The 19,031-nt window shown below is 44.3% G+C and overlaps 1 protein-coding gene across 1 annotated transcript; it reads right to left on the bottom strand.

Moving 5' to 3' along the window:
- Positions 1-208: 208 nt before the first annotated feature.
- LOC117441506 (serine/threonine-protein kinase BRSK2-like) lies at positions 209-18,847 on the bottom strand (the record flags this gene model as incomplete). The annotated part of the gene is given in 9 exon segments (XM_071202226.1): positions 209-306; positions 2,329-2,494; positions 3,204-3,252; positions 10,952-11,098; positions 15,096-15,164; positions 15,333-15,366; positions 15,984-16,100; positions 18,263-18,403; positions 18,762-18,847. Coding segments are annotated over 9 exon segments (907 nt in total), but the record flags the coding sequence as incomplete, so codon positions are not given.
- Positions 18,848-19,031: the final 184 nt, after the last annotated feature.

Raw genomic sequence — 19,031 nt, 5'->3', positions numbered from 1 at the left:
TTCACTTTTTCCTCTACATTTCACTTTTATCAGAATTATGACTTTTGTCTCAGAATTTTGAAATTTTCTCACAATTAAATGTTTTCGCTAAATTTGGTATTTTTCACATAATTTCACTTTTTTTCACTTTTATCATAATTTCACTTGTTTCTCAGAATTTCACATTTTGGTAAATAGGACTCAGTATAATATAATTGAATGTTGTTACCGAGGTCGTTCCTGGCGGGCAGATCCTCGTCCTCACAGCTGGGATATCTTTCCTTCCTGTCGAACAGGAGGTAGTATATCATCTTCTCCTGGTTCTCCCTGAAGAACAGGAAGAGAGACAGAAACCAAAGAGACAGAAACCAGAGAGACAGAACCCAGAGAGACAGAACCCAGAGAGACAGAAACCAGAGAGACAGAAACCAGAGACATAAACCAAAGAGACAGAAACCAAAGAGACAGAACCCAGAGAGACAGAAACCAGAGAGACAGAAACCAAAGAGACAGAAACCAGAGAGACAGAAACCAAAGAGACAGAAACCAGAGAGACAGAACCCAGAGAGACAGAAACCAGAGAGACAGAACCAAAGAGACAGAAACCAGAGAGACAGAAACCGAGACAGAAACCAGAGAGACAGAAACCAAAGAGACAGAAACCAAAGAGACAGAAACCGAGACAGAAACCAGAGAGACAGAAACCAGAGACATAAACCAAAGAGACAGAAACCAGAGAGACAGAAACCAAAGAGACAGAAACCAGAGAGACAGAACCAGAGAGACAGAAACCAGAGAGACAGAAACCAGAGAGACAGAAACCAGAGAGACAGAAACCAGAGAGACAGAAACCGAGACAGAAACCAGAGAGAAAGAAACCAGAGACATAAACCAAAGAGACAGAAACCAGAGAGACAGAAACCAGAGAGACAGAAACCAGAGACAGAAACCAGAGAGACAGAAACCAGAGAGACAGAAACCAGAGAGACAGAAACCAGAGAGACAGAAACCAAAGAGACAGAAACCAGAGAGACAGAAACCAGAGAGACAGAAACCAGAGAGACAGAAACCAGAGAGACAGAAACCAGAGAGACAGAAACCAGAGAGACAGAAACCAGAGAGACAGAACCCAGAGAAACAGAAACCAGAGAGACAGAACCCAGAGAGACAGAAACCAAAGAGACAGAAACCAGAGACAGAAACCAAAGAGACAGAAACCAGAGAGACAGAAACCAGAGAGACAGAAACCAGAGACAGAAACCAGAGAGACAGAAACCAGAGAGACAGAAACCAGAGAGACAGAAACCAGAGAGACAGAAACCAGAGAGACAGAAACCAGGGTTAGAAAGAGAGGAGACAGTCTTTACTTTATATAGATAACAACCTGTCCTTCACTGCAAACATCGCTGCTCCAACCCGCTGCTGCAGATCCACGCTCTACAGCATCAGGAGGACGCGTCCCCAGCTGACCCAGAGAGCCACGCAGGTTCTGGTCCAGGCTCTCGTCCCCTCACTAGACTACTGCAGCTCCCTCCTGGCTGGTCTGCCTGCATGTGCCATCCGACCTCTCTCACCCAGAACGCAGCGGCTCGTCTGGTCTTCAACCTTCCTGAATGTCCCACACCACCCGCTCCTCCGCTCCCTCCACTGGCTTCCGGTAACTGCTAGAATCCACTTCAAGACCCTGGTGCTTGCGTACCATGCTGCGAATGGATCTGGCCCTTCCTACATCCAGGACATGGTTAAACCGTGCACCCCAGCACGTGCTCTACGCTCTGCATCAGCCAATCAGCTCGCTGCACCCTCGCTGCGAGGGGGACCCAAGTTCCCATCAGCAGGAACACGTGGGTTTGCTGTCCTGGCTCCAAGATGGTGGAACGAGCTCCCATTGACATCAGGACAGCAGAAAGCTCACACTTATATACTAACAAAGGACTGGCTCCTCTAAAGCCAGCTGAGTAGCACTTGAAATGCTTGGCTCTATGAAACCTGATGTACTTTATGATTCTGTTTTCTTCAAGGTTGTGTCTTCCTGGTCGAACGCACTTATTGTAAGTCGCTCTGGATAAAAGCCTCAGCTAAATGCAATGTGATGTAATATCATATTTATTTACAAAAGCTACCTCGACAAACATTTGACTTGTTTCTCAGAATTCACTTTTTTTTCAAAATGTCACTTTTTTAAAATAATTTCACTTTTTAAAAATCATGACATTTTTCCCAGAATTCACTTTTTCGCAGCCACATGGAAATACAGGAGTACAGTACTTGAGTGAATCTACTTAGTGACGTCCCTCCTCTGAGTTTAATGGATGTCTGATATGGGTGTGTGGTGGTGTTTGTACTCACTCCTCACTTGTAAGGTCCTGAGTGAGCTTCACCCGGTCTCTGAAGCACCCTAAGGAGAACATGCTCTCCAGGACATCAGGGTCCAGGTCTGATAACGAGGCGATCCTCTTCACACACACCCTGCGGGGGGGCGGCTGCTCCGGACACGGCTCGTTACGACCCCCCCCTGAAGGGAAGAAGAAGAAGTTACAAACGTTAGAAATAGGGGCAAAATAACCAATTGCAAATGTTATGACTGGGATATGAGAAGAAATTAAACATGTTTTCCACTATCATTTAAATATATAATTAATTAATCATGGTGTAGTTTTATTTTAAGACGATCCGTACCATTATTAGGTCTGTCGAAGTCCATAATGTGGTTTCGATATCATGTCAATTAACTGTGCAGCGCTCTACCCCAGTGCTTCTGGTGAGCGCCCCTAGTGGTCCGTGAGTATATTGGTAACATTTCACATTTGAAATAAATAAATAAATTAAAGTTTTCCGCACTCTCGCGGGAATATCTCAGCAATGGAGCGAGGTTAAGTCTCACTTTCGATTGCGTGATATAGCCCAGTGCAACACCTTCGTCACACATGTTGACACTTGTTTGTAGCATTTTCAGGCGATTTGTAATCTGTTCTAGAAAAACGATGTTTTTTTTTATATTTGTGGAGGTGGTCCGCGAGTGTTTTTGTATTGGTTAAGTGTCTGTTATAGTTTGCAGTAAGAATTGACAACATTACACAAACAAAAATACTACAAGCCACCAAAGATTACTTATGATTAGCATTAGCCGTTAGCTTGGAGTTACTCTTTGTGGTACGAATGGAAAAGTACAATCTCAAACACTGATACAGGTTTGGGTGGAAGAGGGAAGACGGAGAGGAGACATGCATGTGATACTTACTGGTACCAGGAGTGTTTCTGTATTGCTTCTAGCTGTGGAGACACAAATAAAAGATAGTATTACAGCACGGATAAAAACATCTGATCCCATGTGTTCACCTCGTGTTGGACTAAAGGCTGCTTCGAGAAAGAGGAAGCATCTCTGAACGCTCTGTCCTGAACACTGAGTGAAGGGGAGCCGGGCGGGAGGCTTAACATGTTGATGTCAAATGTTTGCGTTGTTTCCTGTTTTCACTTTTAGAACTAGGGTTATCCTTTCAGAGCCCCACTCTCCATTGTTCTTAAAGGTCTCCCATCGTGCTCTTTGGAGGCAGTAGCAGAGCTCTCAGATATATACAAATATATAAAAACATGTCTATGAAGTGTTTTGCTCAGAACACCAAACAGATCATTCTAGCCATGCCTCGTGTCCCTCTGTTTCACTTCCTGTTTCTAAAGTGCTGATTCGGGGATAAAGCTTTAAAGAGGAGGGTCTGAGCTCATGCGGGACCCGGCAGCTACCGTCTAAACTAAACGCTGCCGTGATGAAGCTCCATATCATGGATTATCAAGGCTCTGAAACAGTCTGGAGCTCAAAGGCTTTCTCTCTCGCGGTTACACCACAAGGTGAGTTCCTTTCTACTTCCTGCTTCTTCACACACATGCTCTCCAGTACAGGTTAGCTCTGAGTGTTAGCATGCTAATGTAAACACCGACCATATTACGTCCAAAACAGTCGGGCTTTGTTTCTGATAGCAGCTTTCTGATTGGCCCGTGGGTCCACATTTCAGATGTTACGTCATATCGGACGCAAATCTGGATCAGCTCCGTTGTTCCCCGTTTTTAGAGATTTGGGTACGGAGGAAAAGAGAGGGTTTTATGTTCTGACGCTGCGTGAGTTCCCCGACACACCGGGACACATGGTGATGGAGAGAAGACATCACAAAGTGACTCTTGCCTGATAGGTCCCCTTTAATGTTGAAAACTCAACTTTTATTTGTCTTTCAACTGATTTAAATGCGGAAACTGGGATTACTCATCAGAGTTTCGTATGACTTGACTTGCTTGACTCTCGCCACAGTGACTTGAGACGTGCTCACGTATGACTTACTCCCACCAGGGTTCCTGCCGGTTTCACCAACTCAAATGTAAGACTTTTAAAGACCACTTTGAATAGAATTTAAGCCCTATTTCACGGCAAGAAAGTATGAAGGAAAGTTGCTATGAAAGAAGAAATACGTCCCATGGTTACTTTGCAGCCCGGACATTTCCCCCGACACAGAAGCACCTTTCAGACCCCATCCTTTCAGCCAGGGAACCCTGTCCCACCTCTGGCACACAGTATTACATAGACACTATTTTCCGTCATTGTATACTTTGTGAGTGAACGTTGAAGCTCTTGTGAAGCCCTGACGACGTCTCCTCTCCTTCAGGACGGCTCACAGTAGCAGTCGTGGATCTCTGTGTCCCTGGAGGATCAGTAATGCAGCTGCAGGTCTGCGAGCAGGAAGTTAAAGCGTTCCTGCTGTGAACACTTTGAGCTGAGAGGAAACCAGCACACAGAGGCTTTCACGGCACGAACAAATCCGTTTCCTGACGAGAGGAAGAGGCAGAAGAGAAGACTCGAACACGGGGACGGCTCCATTTCTACGATACGACTTTACTATCAGATCAAGGCTGACATTTATCTCTCATCAAAACTGCTCCTTTTGCAGAACAGATATTTCACATCACTGCGTTTAGTACTCTGAGTACAAGTAGAAGTACTCAGATCTTGAGTAAAAGTAGAAGTACTCAGATCTTGTTCTTGAGTAAAAGTAGAAGTACTCAGATCTTGAGTAAAAGTAGAAGTACTCAGGTCTTGTTCTTGAGTGAAAGTAGAAGTACTCAGATCTTGTTCTTGAGTAAAAGTAAAAGTACTCAGATCTTGTACTTGAGTAAAAGTAGAAGTACTCAGAACTTGAGTAAAAGTAGAAGTACTCAGATCTTGCATTTGAGTAAAATTAGAAGTACTCAGATCTTGTACTTGAGTAAAAGTAGAAGTACTCAGAACTTGAGTAAAAGTAGAAGTACTCAGATCTTGCATTTGAGTAAAAGTAGAAGTACTCAGATATTGTACTTGAGTAAAAGTAGAAGTACTCAGATCTTGTACTTGAGTAAAAGTAGAAGTACTCAGATCTTGTTCTTGAGTAAAAGTAGAAGTACTCAGATCTTGTACTTGAGTCAAAGTAGAAGTACTCAGATCTTGTACTTGAGTCAAAGTAGAAGTACCAGAGTGTAGGAATACTCTAAAGTCCTGCATTCAAAATGTTCCTCAAGTTAAAGTAGAAAAGTATTCTCATCAAAATATAGTGAAATTACCAAAAGTAAAAGTAGAATAACATGGAAATACTAAATTAAAGTACAAGTACCTCTAAATTGTAATTAAGTACAGTACTTTAGTAAATGTACTTAGTTACTTTACACCACTGATCAAATATCTTGTTCAAGACCCTCCAACGTACATTTGACCTGGGATTTAACTCTGTATTTAATTAAGGACTGCCTTGTGCCTGAACGAGTGCTCACTAGCTGCAGATACTTGTATATAAATGTGTGGGACGGAGTGACCTGGTTTCAGCTCCATTAATCAGCAGCTCATCAGGCGAAGCTTTGATGAAATCTGTGTTCGCTTCACGACTAACTGACCGCCTTCTGTCTGTCGGCAGATTCCTCTCAGCACAGGAAGAGCCATTCATTCAGCAGAGCTGGGAAGTGGTGGAGTACAAATACTTTGTTACTGTACTTAAGTACATGTCTCTGGTATCAGTACTTTACTCCAATACTTATTTACGACTTTTTCCTTTGACTTCTTACATGTTGAACTCAAATACCTGTACTTTCTACTTCTTACATGTTGAACCCAAATACCTGTACTTTCTACTTCTCTCATGTTGAACACAAATACCTGTACTTTCTACTTCTTACATGTTGAACCCAAATACCTGTACTTTCTACTTCTTACATGTTGAACCCAAATACCTGTACTTTCTACTTCTCTCATGTTGAACACAAATACCTGTACTTTCTACTTCTTACATGTTGAACCCAAATACCTGTACTTTCTACTTCTTACATGTTGAACCCAAATACCTGTACTTTCTACTTCTTACATGTTGAACTCAAATACCTGTACTTTCTACTTCTTACATGTTGAACCCAAATACCTGTACTTTCTACTTCTTACATGTTGAACTCAAATACCTGTACTTTCTACTTCTCACATGTTGAACACAAATACCTGTACTTTCTACTTCTTACATGTTGAACCCAAATACCTGTACTTTCTACTTCTTACATGTTGACCCAAATACCTGTACTTTCTACTTCTTACATGTTGAACCCAAATACCTGTACTTTCTACTTCTTACATGTTGAACTCAAATACCTGTACTTTCTACTTCTTACATGTTGAACCCAAATACCTGTACTTTCTACTTCTTACATGTTGAACACAAATACCTGTACTTTCTACTTCTTACATGTTGAACCCAAATACCTGTACTTTCTACTTCTTACATGTTGAACCCAAATACCTGTACTTTCTACTTCTCTCATGTTGAACTCAAATACCTGTACTTTCTACTTCTAACATGTTGAACTCAAATACCTGTACTTTCTACTTCTAACATGTTGAACTCAAATACCTGTACTTTCTACTTCTTACATGTTGAACCCAAATACCTGTACTTTCTACTTCTTACATGTTGAACTCAAATACCTGTACTTTCTACTTCTTACATGTTGAACTCAAATACCTGTACTTTCTACTTCTTACATGTTGAACTCAAATACCTGTACTTTCTACTTCTCTCATGTTGAACACAAATACCTGTACTTTCTACTTCTTACATGTTGAACTCAAATACCTGTACTTTCTACTTCTTACATGTTGAACTCAAATACCTGTACTTTCTGCTTCTGAAAGTACATGTCAAAGCCCATACCTCTGTGCTTCTCCTTGAGTACAGCATGTGTGCTTCTACCCTCCCTCCCTCCATTGAGTCTGAACTGCTGCCTCTTTTCAAGCCTCCAGGAGTGAGAGCTGGTATTTATGTGAATGGGATGAAAGGGCCTTGCATAACCCCCCCCCCCCCCAGTGCCTCCATCTGTCTTCACAGCCACTTAAGCCCTCCATTCAATCATATTGTACACACATGCATGTATATTTATACTTCTCTGCTTCCTGCATCCCAAATGCTCTGAAGCATGTGTGTGTAGACTAAGGGTGGTGCAACGTCCATATGTACTGATAACTAAGGCAAATACATTTAAAATACTCGTACAATAAAAAACCGTTTCCTTTATTTCAAACAGAGGCCGTCAGGATGCTTCAAACTTCTATAAAGCAACTCAAATGTTTGTCGTCGGGCAGATTTCATATTTTATAAGAGTCCTGTCTCCAAATAACCTAACTTTCCTTCGAGGACACGAATACGACCCTTTCCTCGGCTCTCTCTCGCTCCTCTCCCTCCAGTGTCACATCGAGGCTTTTCTCTGCTTCCTCCATCCTAAATGTGAAACATGCATTAATGTGCTTTTGAGAGTAAAGCTGCGTTCACACCGGGCGCGATGCGATGTCTGGGGGCGGCGCGATTACATGTAAGGTCGATGAGGAGACGCGGACAGACGCGAATTCGCTCCGACGGCGCGCATGAAGCGGTTGATGCGAATGCCGCGGCGCGATGGAGGCGATTGAACGGGGCCGCGACAACCGCTCGAGTTCACTTTGTTCAACTTGAGTGTCAAATTCGCGTGACGCAATCTCGCGGTAGCCAATCAGCGGTGAGGATCTCAGCCTGCCTTCAGTGACGTAGAACCACAAAACCAACACAGCTGTTAGCCGTTAGCACTCAGAGCTCTCAGCTCCTCATATCTGTTCAGAAACTAGACAGAAGTGAAACCAGTACAAACCACAGACTGTCTGTGTCATGGAGGATACAGTCGCTGGTTTATTCATGTCTGTCGGCCGTTGCTGTGAGCGTGGACGGACGGAGCATTTATAACGTTAGCTTAGCCGATCTCCATTCAGAAAACACGCATTTTAAAAGGTGTTTCTCTGCCGTCTGTCTGCAGACTTGTCAAAGCGTTAATTCATGGTTTTTACTAACCGGTATCAGTGTGTTGTTACTTCAGTATCATTTAGAAACGTGTATAACAATTAAATCACGGTCACATATGTTCATCTTGTTGTATCTGTAGCCCCCTCTCCAGCGCGTCTTGTTTGAATGATGTGAGTAAACACAGCTGACAGCCGCGGTGAAACTCGAGCGATTAGAGCGAAGCGAATATTGGCATCGCGTCCGGTGTGAACGCAGCATCAGGTGCTGCAGAGTGACTTGTGGTCTTTTTGCTAAACTACATCGTTTTCTCCTCTCACTGTCTCCTTTCCCACGGCATAGGTCTACGGCCTGTGGTATTGCTGCTATCTCTCTTAAGGGGGAGGAGCTTGGGTATTGCTGCTATCTCTCTTAAGGGGGAGGAGCTTGGGTATTGCTGCTATCTCTCTTAAGGGGGAGGAGCTTGGGTATTGCTGCTATCTCTCTTAAGGGGGAGGAGCTTGGGTATTGCGGCTATCTGTCTTAAGGGGGAGGAACTTGGGTATTGCTGCTATCTCTCTTAAGGGGGAGGAGCTTGGATATTGCTGCTATCTCTCTTAAGGGGGAGGAGCTTGGGTATTGCTGCTATCTGTCTTAAGGGGGAGGAGCTTGGGTATTGCTGCTATCTGTCTTACGGGGAGGAGCTTGTGTATTGCTGCTATCTCTCTTAAGGGGGAGGAGCTTGGGTATTGCGGCTATCTCTCTTAAGGGGGAGGAGCTTGGGTATTGCTGCTATCTGTCTTAAGGGGGAGGAGCTTGGGTATTGCTGCTATCTGTCTTACGGGGAGGAGCTTGTGTATTGCTGCTATCTCTCTTAAGGGGGAGGAGCTTGGGTATTGCGGCTATCTCTCTTAAGGGGGAGGAGCTTGGGTATTGCTGCTATCTCTCTTAAGGGGGAGGAGCTTGGGTATTGCTGCTATCTGTCTTAAGGGGGAGGAGCTTGGGTATTGCTGCTATCTCTCTTAAGGGGGAGGAGCTTGGGTATTGCTGCTATCTCTCTTAAGGGGGAGGAGCTTGGGTATTGCTGCTATCTGTCTTAAGGGGGAGGAGCTTGGGTATTGCTGCTATCTGTCTTAAGGGGGAGGAGCTTGGGTATTGCTGCTATCTCTCTTAAGGGGGAGGAGCTTGGGTATTGCTGCTATCTCTCTTAAGGGGGAGGAGCTTGGGTATTGCTGCTATCTCTCTTGAGGGGGAGGAGCTTGGGTATTGCTGCTATCTCTCTTGAGGAGGGGCAGCTTGGGCGCATTGTTGTTGCCAGCTTATGACCGAGCCTAAGCCGCCATGAGGTAGTTTATTGTTCAGGGACGTCGCCCTGGCGCACATGCTTTCCTATGGACGAGAGCTCTAGTTAGATTCAGGGTCCATAATTGTTTCGTCTCGCTGATGAAGAATGTTGATTATTACACTCTGAACTAGTTAAAACCTCGAGCTGCAGAAAGAGTTCTTCAGAATCGGTTTGGCAACCGCTGTGTCAACTCGACACTCCACCTGTCTTGTGAATTCTCCGGCTGAAGCTCCAAATAAACCGTTTGCCATCAAAGCTCCAGCTCTCCTCGTGTCTCTCTGAGTCCTGTTTCCAATTGCTTTAGAACAGGGGTGTCAAACTCAAGGCCCGGGGGCCAAATCCGGCCCGCGACTTCACTTTCTGTGGCCCCACAAGAACGTGCAAAGAATATATGTTTATTATACGGTTACATGCCGATTTACAGAAGCACGTTGCCCATAAACTACATGTCCCACAATGCATCTCAAATGTTGCATCTTTCTCAGAATTTGACTTTTTTTCAAAATGTCACTTTTTTTTTCTCTCCAGAATTTGGCTTTTCTTTTTAAATCATTTTGTGACGTTCTCACTGAAAAGACTTGCAATTATTTCCCCTAGACTTCTTCTTTCAGACGTAGTTAATTATGAAGTTATTACCCTATCCGATAATAAGCCAATTCAGAGGCATTCATATAATATAATACATTATTTTATATATATTAAATATTTATTTTTATATAGTCTTAAAGTTACAAACGGCCCTTTGAGTGCAACCATAATGTTAATGTGGCCCGCGATGAAATTGAGTTTGACACCCCTGCTTTAGAAGTTTCCCCCACGGTATTAAAGTACACATATACATATTCAATTCACGTAACACAATGGTGGTGTTAAAAATAAGCCGCTGATAATTTAATATGGTTACTAAAGCAGTCTGTAATGACTTTCTACCACGAACAATAACGTTGCTATCTAGCTAGCTCACTAAGGGGTTAATGCTACTGCTAAGGTAAACAACGCTACATTAGCATGGTGCTTTAAGCTAACTTTAGCATATCTCCCCCTGAAAATAAACCAGGTTTTGTGTATTTTTGTACTAGGATCAGCTGTTTTGAGTGCACTACTGTGTCCAAATGTAAAGTATGTTGAAAAGCAACTTCAGTACCGGGTGCAAAAAGTAGTTTTTCATAATTCTGTTCCATGATGTTGAAAAAGTGGGTATCCAGAGAGATTTGCAATCATTACATTTCCAATTTTCTCCAGGTAAACATACAGTATACATCCCGAGTACATCTGTTAAAGTACAATGACATTAACAAGTGTTTTAAGAAGTTATAAGATATAATCTCACCGTGAGTCTCTTGTCAGGATGGACTTCTATCATTCCTTTGAGCAGAGCTTGGCATTCAGGAGGTATAAAGTGAGGCATGTGGAACACGCCGCTCTTCACTTTCTCTAAAAGCTGCCGCAGGTTATCGTGGTCGAAGGGCAAGGCACCCTGCGAAGAGATGGAGACAAAAGAACACATTATGGGATGTTCTGGTCATCATTTATCCGTTTACACTATTTAACAACTGTGGTGTTGTAGCTCAAAAGTGTCCTAAACTTAGTTAAGCTTAAGGAATGATGTGGAATATTGGTTTTCTGACCAAAAGCAGAAGGTGAATTTAGCCAAAGCAAAAATATTTAACACGTTTAGCAAAGGGAATGAGTAGAGAAGAGCAGGAATGAGTCCTAAAACCTGACTGGATGTTTTACTGAATTGTTATTCTGAAATAAGAGCTGTGGTTAACACAAACTGAAGATATTTTAACGTTTTGTCCTTCGACATAATATACATCAGTAAATACCCTACAGGTGAATTTAAAAACGGAGGTCGCAAACAAGTGACTAAACGAGACGACTACACGTCATCACACCCAACATTAGCCTCCTTTAGCTTAGCGGTGGTGACGTGAAGTCATGTGACCGTGCTGTAGTTCCTTTATAGCCCAACATTAGCCACCTTTAGCCTAGTGGTGGTGACGTGAAGTCATGTGACCGTGCTGTAGTTCCTTTATAGCCCAACATTAGCCTCCTTTAGCTTAGCGGTGGTGACGTGAAGTCATGTGACCGTGCTGTAGTTCCTTTATAGGCCAACATTAGCCTCCTTTAGCTTAGCGGTGGTGACGTGAAGTCATGTGACCGTGCTGTAGTTCCTTTAGAGCCCAACATTAGCCTCCTTTAGCTTAGCGGTGGTGACGTGAAGTCATGTGACCGTGCTGTAGTTCCTTTATAGCCCAACATTAGCCACCTTTAGCTTAGCGGTGGTGACGTGAAGTCATGTGACCGTGCTGTAGTTCCTTTATAGCCCAACATTAGCCTCCTTTAGCTTAGCGGTGGTGACGTGAAGTCATGTGACCGTGCTGTAGTTCCTTTATAGCCCAACATTAGCCACCTTTAGCTTAGCGGTGGTGACGTGAAGTCATGTGACCATGCTGTAGTTCCTCTATAGCCCAACATTAGCCTCCTTTAGCTTAGCGATGGTGACGTGAAGTCATGTGACCGTGCTGTAGTTCCTCTATAGCCCAACATTAGCCTCCTTTAGCTTAGCGGTGGTGACGTGAAGTCATGTGACCGTGCTGTAGTTCCTCTATAGCCCAACATTAGCCTCCTTTAGCTTAGCGGTGGTGACGTGAAGTCATGTGACCGTGCTGTAGTTCCTTTATAGCCCAACATTAGCCACCTTTAGCTTAGCGGTGGTGACGTGAAGTCATGTGACCGTGCTGTAGTTCCTTTATAGCCCAACATTAGCCACCTTTAGCTTAGCGGTGGTGACGTGAAGTCATGTGACCGTGCTGTAGTCCCTTTATAGCCCAACATTAGCCACCTTTAGCTTAGCGATGGTGATGTGATGTCATGTGACCGTGCTGTAGTTCCTCTATAGCCCAACATTAGCCACCTTTAGCTTAGCGGTGGTGATGTGAAGTCATGTGACCGTGCTGTAGTTCCTCTATAGCCCAACATTAGCCTCCTTTAGCTTAGCGGTGGTGACGTGAAGTCATGTGACCGTGCTGTAGTTCCTCTATAGCCCAACATTAGCCGCCTTTAGCTTAGCGGTGGTGACGTGAAGTCATGTGACCGTGCTGTAGTTCCTCTATAGCCCAACATTAGCCGCCTTTAGCTTAGCGGTGGTGACGTGAAGTCATGTGACCGTGCTGTAGTTCCTCTATAGCCCAACATTAGCCGCCTTTAGCTTAGCGGTGGTGACGTGAAGTCATGTGACCGTGCTGAAGTTCCTTTATAGCCCAACATTAACCACCTTTAGCTTAGCGGTGGTGACGTGAAGTCATGTGACCGTGCTGTAGTTCCTCTATAGCCCACCATTAGCCGCCTTTAGCTTAGCGGTGGTGACGTGAAGTCATGTGACCGTGCTGTAGTTCCTCTATAGCCCAACATTAGCCGCCTTTAGCTTAGCGGTGGTGACGTGAAGTCATGTGACCGTGCTGTAGTTCCTCTATAGCCCAACATTAGCCACCTTTAGCTTAGCGGTGGTGACGTGAAGTCATGTGACCGTGCTGTAGTTCCTCTATAGCCCAACATTAGCTTCCTTTAGCTTAGCGGTGGTGACGTGAAGTCATGTGACCGTGCTGTAGTTCCTCTATAGCCCAACATTAGCCACCTTTAGCTTAGCGGTGGTGACGTGAAGTCATGTGACCGTGCTGTAGTTCCTCTATAGCCCAACATTAGCCACCTTTAGCTTAGCGGTGGTGACGTGAAGTCATGTGACCATGCTGTAGTTCCTCTATAGCCCAACATTAGCCTCCTTTAGCTTAGCGATGGTGACGTGAAGTCATGTGACCGTGCTGTAGTTCCTCTATAGCCCAACATTAGCCTCCTTTAGCTTAGCGGTGGTGACGTGAAGTCATGTGACCGTGCTGTAGTTCCTCTATAGCCCAACATTAGCCTCCTTTAGCTTAGCGGTGGTGACGTGAAGTCATGTGACCGTGCTGTAGTTCCTTTATAGCCCAACATTAGCCACCTTTAGCTTAGCGGTGGTGACGTGAAGTCATGTGACCGTGCTGTAGTTCCTTTATAGCCCAACATTAGCCACCTTTAGCTTAGCGGTGGTGACGTGAAGTCATGTGACCGTGCTGTAGTCCCTTTATAGCCCAACATTAGCCACCTTTAGCTTAGCGATGGTGATGTGAAGTCATGTGACCGTGCTGTAGTTCCTCTATAGCCCAACATTAGCCACCTTTAGCTTAGCGGTGGTGATGTGAAGTCATGTGACCGTGCTGTAGTTCCTCTATAGCCCAACATTAGCCTCCTTTAGCTTAGCGGTGGTGACGTGAAGTCATGTGACCGTGCTGTAGTTCCTCTATAGCCCAACATTAACCACCTTTAGCTTAGCGGTGGTGACGTGAAGTCATGTGACCGTGCTGTAGTTCCTCTATAGCCCACCATTAGCCGCCTTTAGCTTAGCGGTGGTGACGTGAAGTCATGTGACCGTGCTGTAGTTCCTCTATAGCCCAACATTAGCCGCCTTTAGCTTAGCGGTGGTGACGTGAAGTCATGTGACCGTGCTGTAGTTCCTCTATAGCCCAACATTAGCCACCTTTAGCTTAGCGGTGGTGACGTGAAGTCATGTGACCGTGCTGTAGTTCCTCTATAGCCCAACATTAGCCTCCTTTAGCTTAGCGGTGGTGACGTGAAGTCATGTGACCGTGCTGTAGTTCCTCTATAGCCCAACATTAGCCACCTTTAGCTTAGCGGTGGTGACGTGAAGTCAGGTGACCGTGCTGTAGTTCCTCTATAGCCCAACATTAGCCGCCTTTAGCTTAGCGGTGGTGACGTGAAGTCATGTGACCGTGCTGTAGTTCCTTTATAGCCCAACATTAGCCACCTTTAGCTTAGCGGTGGTGACGTGAAGTCATGTGACCGTGCTGCAGTTCCTCTATAGCCCAACATTAGCCACCTTTAGCTTAGCGGTGGTGACGTGAAGTCATGTGACCGTGCTGTAGTTCCTCTATAGCCCAACATTAGCCGCCTTTAGCTTAGCGGTGGTGACGTGAAGTCATGTGACCGTGCTGTAGTTCCTTTATAGCCCAACATTAGCCTCCTTTAGCTTAGCGGTGGTGACGTGAAGTCATGTGACCGTGCTGTAGTTCCTCTATAGCCCAACATTAGCCGCCTTTAGCTTAGCGGTGGTGACGTGAAGTCATGTGACCGTGCTGTAGTTCCTTCATAGCCCAACATTAGCCTCCTTTAGCTTAGCGGTGGTGACGTGAAGTCATGTGACCGTGCTGTAGTTCCTTTATAGCCCAACATTAGCCTCCTTTAGCTTAGCGGTGGTGACGTGAAGTCATGTGACCGTGCTGTAGTTCCTTTATAGCCCAACATTAGCCTCCTTTAGCTTAGCGGTGGTGACGTGAAGTCATGTGACCGTGCTGCAGTTCCTCTATAGCCCAACATTAGCCACCTTTAGCTGACTGAACGTAAACAGATCCTCTTACCACAAGAAGAGCAAAGAGGATGACGCCACAACTCCAAACATCTGCTCTGCGACCATCGTACTTCTCCCCCTGAAACACAAACACAGGTAAGCATACACACACACACACACACACACACACACACACACACACACACCACACACACACACACACACACACACACACATCACACACACACACACACACACACACACACACACACACACACACACACACACACACTTGGATGTAGCTTACTCTTATGACCTCTGGACAGGCGTAATGTGGGGATCTGCAAAGAAAGAAGAGTCTATTGTTAGATTATTTCTCCGTATGCAACGCGCAGAGCGATAGCAGCAAACACTGCTCCTTTCTTCATGGCAGAAACTGAAGAAGGTGAATCAAGAGCGAGAGCTTCAATCCTTTCCTAATTGTATCTGCTCAGGCCACCTTCCTCCTGGTGAGCAGACGGTTTAGAAACCTTTAATTAAACTTAGCTAATGACTGTGTGAAACGATAGAGCTCTGAGTGGCTGTTCCTCATGTTCTGTATATCTCATCTCTTTAAAACCATGTTCCACTGTTTTTATACGAAGATGTTGTACACGTTACTTTACACCGCTGGTATTAATGTATACATCTCAAAGGTCCCGTGTCATGGCCATTTCTACTGGTATTGGTTTCTCACAGCATCTCTGTATAGTCTGTGTATTCTCTCTCTGTCCTACACGGCTTGTTGGAGCTCCTCCCCTTCCCCCCCTCCCCTGTGAGCCCACTGTGCTCTGATTGGTCAGCTCGCCCACTCTGTTCTGATGTATATTTTTATATCTGAGACCCATAATATAGACCTAAAAATAGCATGATAGGAGATATTTAATGTGAATAAGAGCTAATTGAAGCCGGTACTGACCCGCAGCTGGTCTCCAGCAAGCTGTCTCCAACCTGCAGCGAGGCCATGCCGAAGTCTGCGATCCGGATGTTGTTCTTCTCGTCCAGGAGGAGATTCTCTGGCTTCAGATCTCTGTGACTGAACACACGCACGCACACGCACACACACACACACACACACACAGGACTTTAGCACGGATGTATCAAGGACTGTACACACATAACACCTGCACTGTTTTTACAAGACGTCAACCTGCACTCACATCTGAACACTTATGTAAATATATTTAAAATGTCCATTCGAATGCTTCACTTTTGACTGGGATATCTTGTTTCAACAGTCACTTTATCACTTTATCACATATATTATTTTAATTTGTATTCTATTATATCTTTATTTTTACGTTGTGTGAATCCTGTCTTTAACTCTGACTCTGTTGCTGCTATTAACGCCTGAGTTATTTAGGGGATAAATAAAGTTCCATCTTATCTTATGCTTGTCCACACCTTTTGTATCTGTTGGGAAAGCTTGTACTCGAACTGTACCGTCGTATTTATGTACCTCTACAGATCACACATGGAACAGGCTAATTCTCATCATAAAAAAAGACATAATTGGTTTGTACTTTCTAGTTTTATTTCTAAATTAGTTTCCGCTTAAAGCAGCATTTAGTGGGTTCATCGATGGTCATGCAACATGCAGCGTGATGAAGTCGTGAACATGATATGGTACACAGCTAATGGTTTCCACATATGCCTTTTGATCTACGTGTGGTGCTGCTTAGCAACAAAAGCAGCCATGTGGCAAAAGGAGGAAAACTGAGGGATGTTCTGGCGAATGTAATGGTTTTGCAGAAATAGCTGAAAGGAGTCAGGATAGTTTGTCTTGAGCCTGAACATCAGACAAACGACTGGTATGGGTTTAACATGTTTGCTTTCAGGTAAGAAGAAGTAACTGGTGGTGCTAGTCAGGGCCGTTTCTTCCTATAGGCGGACTCTGCAGATGCATAGGGCCCCCGCGGCCACTAGGGGGCCCCCAGGCTGAAAGTTCAGGTTCAGCCTCAATATATTTGGGGAGAATTCAAATGAGCCGTCTTTATTTGAAGGCAGCCGAGCCCCCTCCTGTGTTCGGTGAAGCGTCATATGCTAACAAATCAAATGTAGGATATAAACACGACTAAACTGCAACGATAGCAAAGCTGAGGCTTGTTTTTGGGGATCAATAAAGTCCAAATCATCGTTGGGCTGTCAGCCAATGAGGGACGTCTGAGGAAGATGAAACATGTAAATGATACATTGTTGAAATGCTGCATCTCTTGCATTTATTGGAGTAGAGGAGCCTTATTGTTTACCTTTTTAATACCATTTTTTGTAAGTTTAAATTGCTTGGTTTTCCTCTTAAAGTGTAACAGACTGATGCATCTACACCAGGGGTGTCAAACTCGAGGCCCGGGGGCCACATTCGGCCCGCGACTTCATTTTATGTGGCCCCACAAGAGCTTGCAAAGAATATAATATGATTATTATACGGTTACATGCTAAAGAAGCACGTTGCCCATAAACTACATGTCCCACAATGCATCTCAAATATGACTTCTCAGAATTTGCCTTTTTTTTTTCAAAATATGCATTTTTTCTCAGAATTAGATTTTTATTTCAAAATGTGACTTCTATTTATTTTTTCTCCAGAATTTGGCTTTTCTTTTTAAATCATTTTGGGACATACGCACTGAAGAGACTTTCCCTAGACTTCTGCTTTCAGACGTAGTTAATTATGAAGTTATTACCCTATCCGATGATAATCCAATGCAGAGGCAATGATGTGATATAATACATTATTTTATATATATTACATATTTATATATGTATTTTTATATAGTCTTGAAGTTACAACCGGCCCTTTGAGTGCAACCATAATGCTGATGTGGCCCGCGAATGAATTTGAGTTTGACACCCCTGATCTACACAGACCATCTTAAAGGCTTCGGAATCTTACAGTTAAAAAACTGTAAAACCTAGGGCCCCCAAAAAGCTAGAAACGGCCCTGGTGCTAGTTTTCTAAATAGACAGCCATGTGAGGGCAAAAGGAGGAGGAAAGAGATGTTGCGGCACGTTCCCGATGTCATGGTCTTGAACGGGTTAGGATAGAGTTGGTTTTGAAGCAAAGCATCAAACAAACGACTGCTTTTCGTTAACACGTTTGCTTAAAGGTAAGAAGAAGCGGGACAGATTCGACACAAGCGGGTTAAATTGAGAAAGAGACGTGGAAATGGAACAGACGGTCGATAGCATCTCACAAACCATATGGAGTGACTGTGGCAGAAGTCCAGCGCGGAGATGATTTGTCTGAAGAACTTTCGGGCTTCTTTAGGCGTCAACCTGCCCTTCTTCACCAGGTAGTCAAACAACTCTCCGCCGGACACATGCTCCAGAACCAGGTACCTGAGAGACAAGAGGGAACATATCAAGCAATCAGGGTTATATCACATTGGGCTCAGTGGACATTACAGTTAGAGTTACCCTCTGTCCTTGGAGCCTCACATCGAACAAGAACAAAGCCCACAGTTAATTGAAAACATGTAAGAAAGTTCTGGGAGAGCAACAGATGCTGTGCGTAAATGGAAAAGACAATACAACAGATGCTGGATGATATTATGGGAACAGGTGAGCAAGCACACGACTCACGCCTCTCATCATGCATGCCATGCGGTCACTTAACAGAAGCTACTTCCCCTCAAGGTTGTTTCTACGCAGACTCAGATCCAGAGGGAGCAAAGCAGGGAGACGAAGAGATACTCACAGGTATTTGTTATTCTCATAGACATCATGCAGCTTCAGAACGTGAGGGTGCTCTATTAGTTTAAGAATAGCTATTTCTCTCTCCACCTGCACAGACAGAGGGAGGCAGAGACGTGGAGAGAAAGGTCAAAGAGAAGGAGGAAGAGGAGGAGGAAGAGGAACGTGGTTAGAAATGATTAAAGTTGAAATGTCAGAGGATGCAAGTAAAAGCAAAGTTAGGTCAAATGTGGCGCGGAGGGAAAAAGCATTAAGTGTTACGTCTGATTCTTCA

The sequence above is a fragment of the Pseudochaenichthys georgianus genome, unplaced genomic scaffold, assembly GCF_902827115.2.
Source record: "Pseudochaenichthys georgianus unplaced genomic scaffold, fPseGeo1.2 scaffold_1747_arrow_ctg1, whole genome shotgun sequence".
NCBI lineage: Eukaryota > Metazoa > Chordata > Actinopteri > Perciformes > Channichthyidae > Pseudochaenichthys > Pseudochaenichthys georgianus.
The sequence above is the reverse complement of the archived record's forward strand: the minus strand, read 5'-3'. Positions and strand labels throughout refer to the sequence as shown.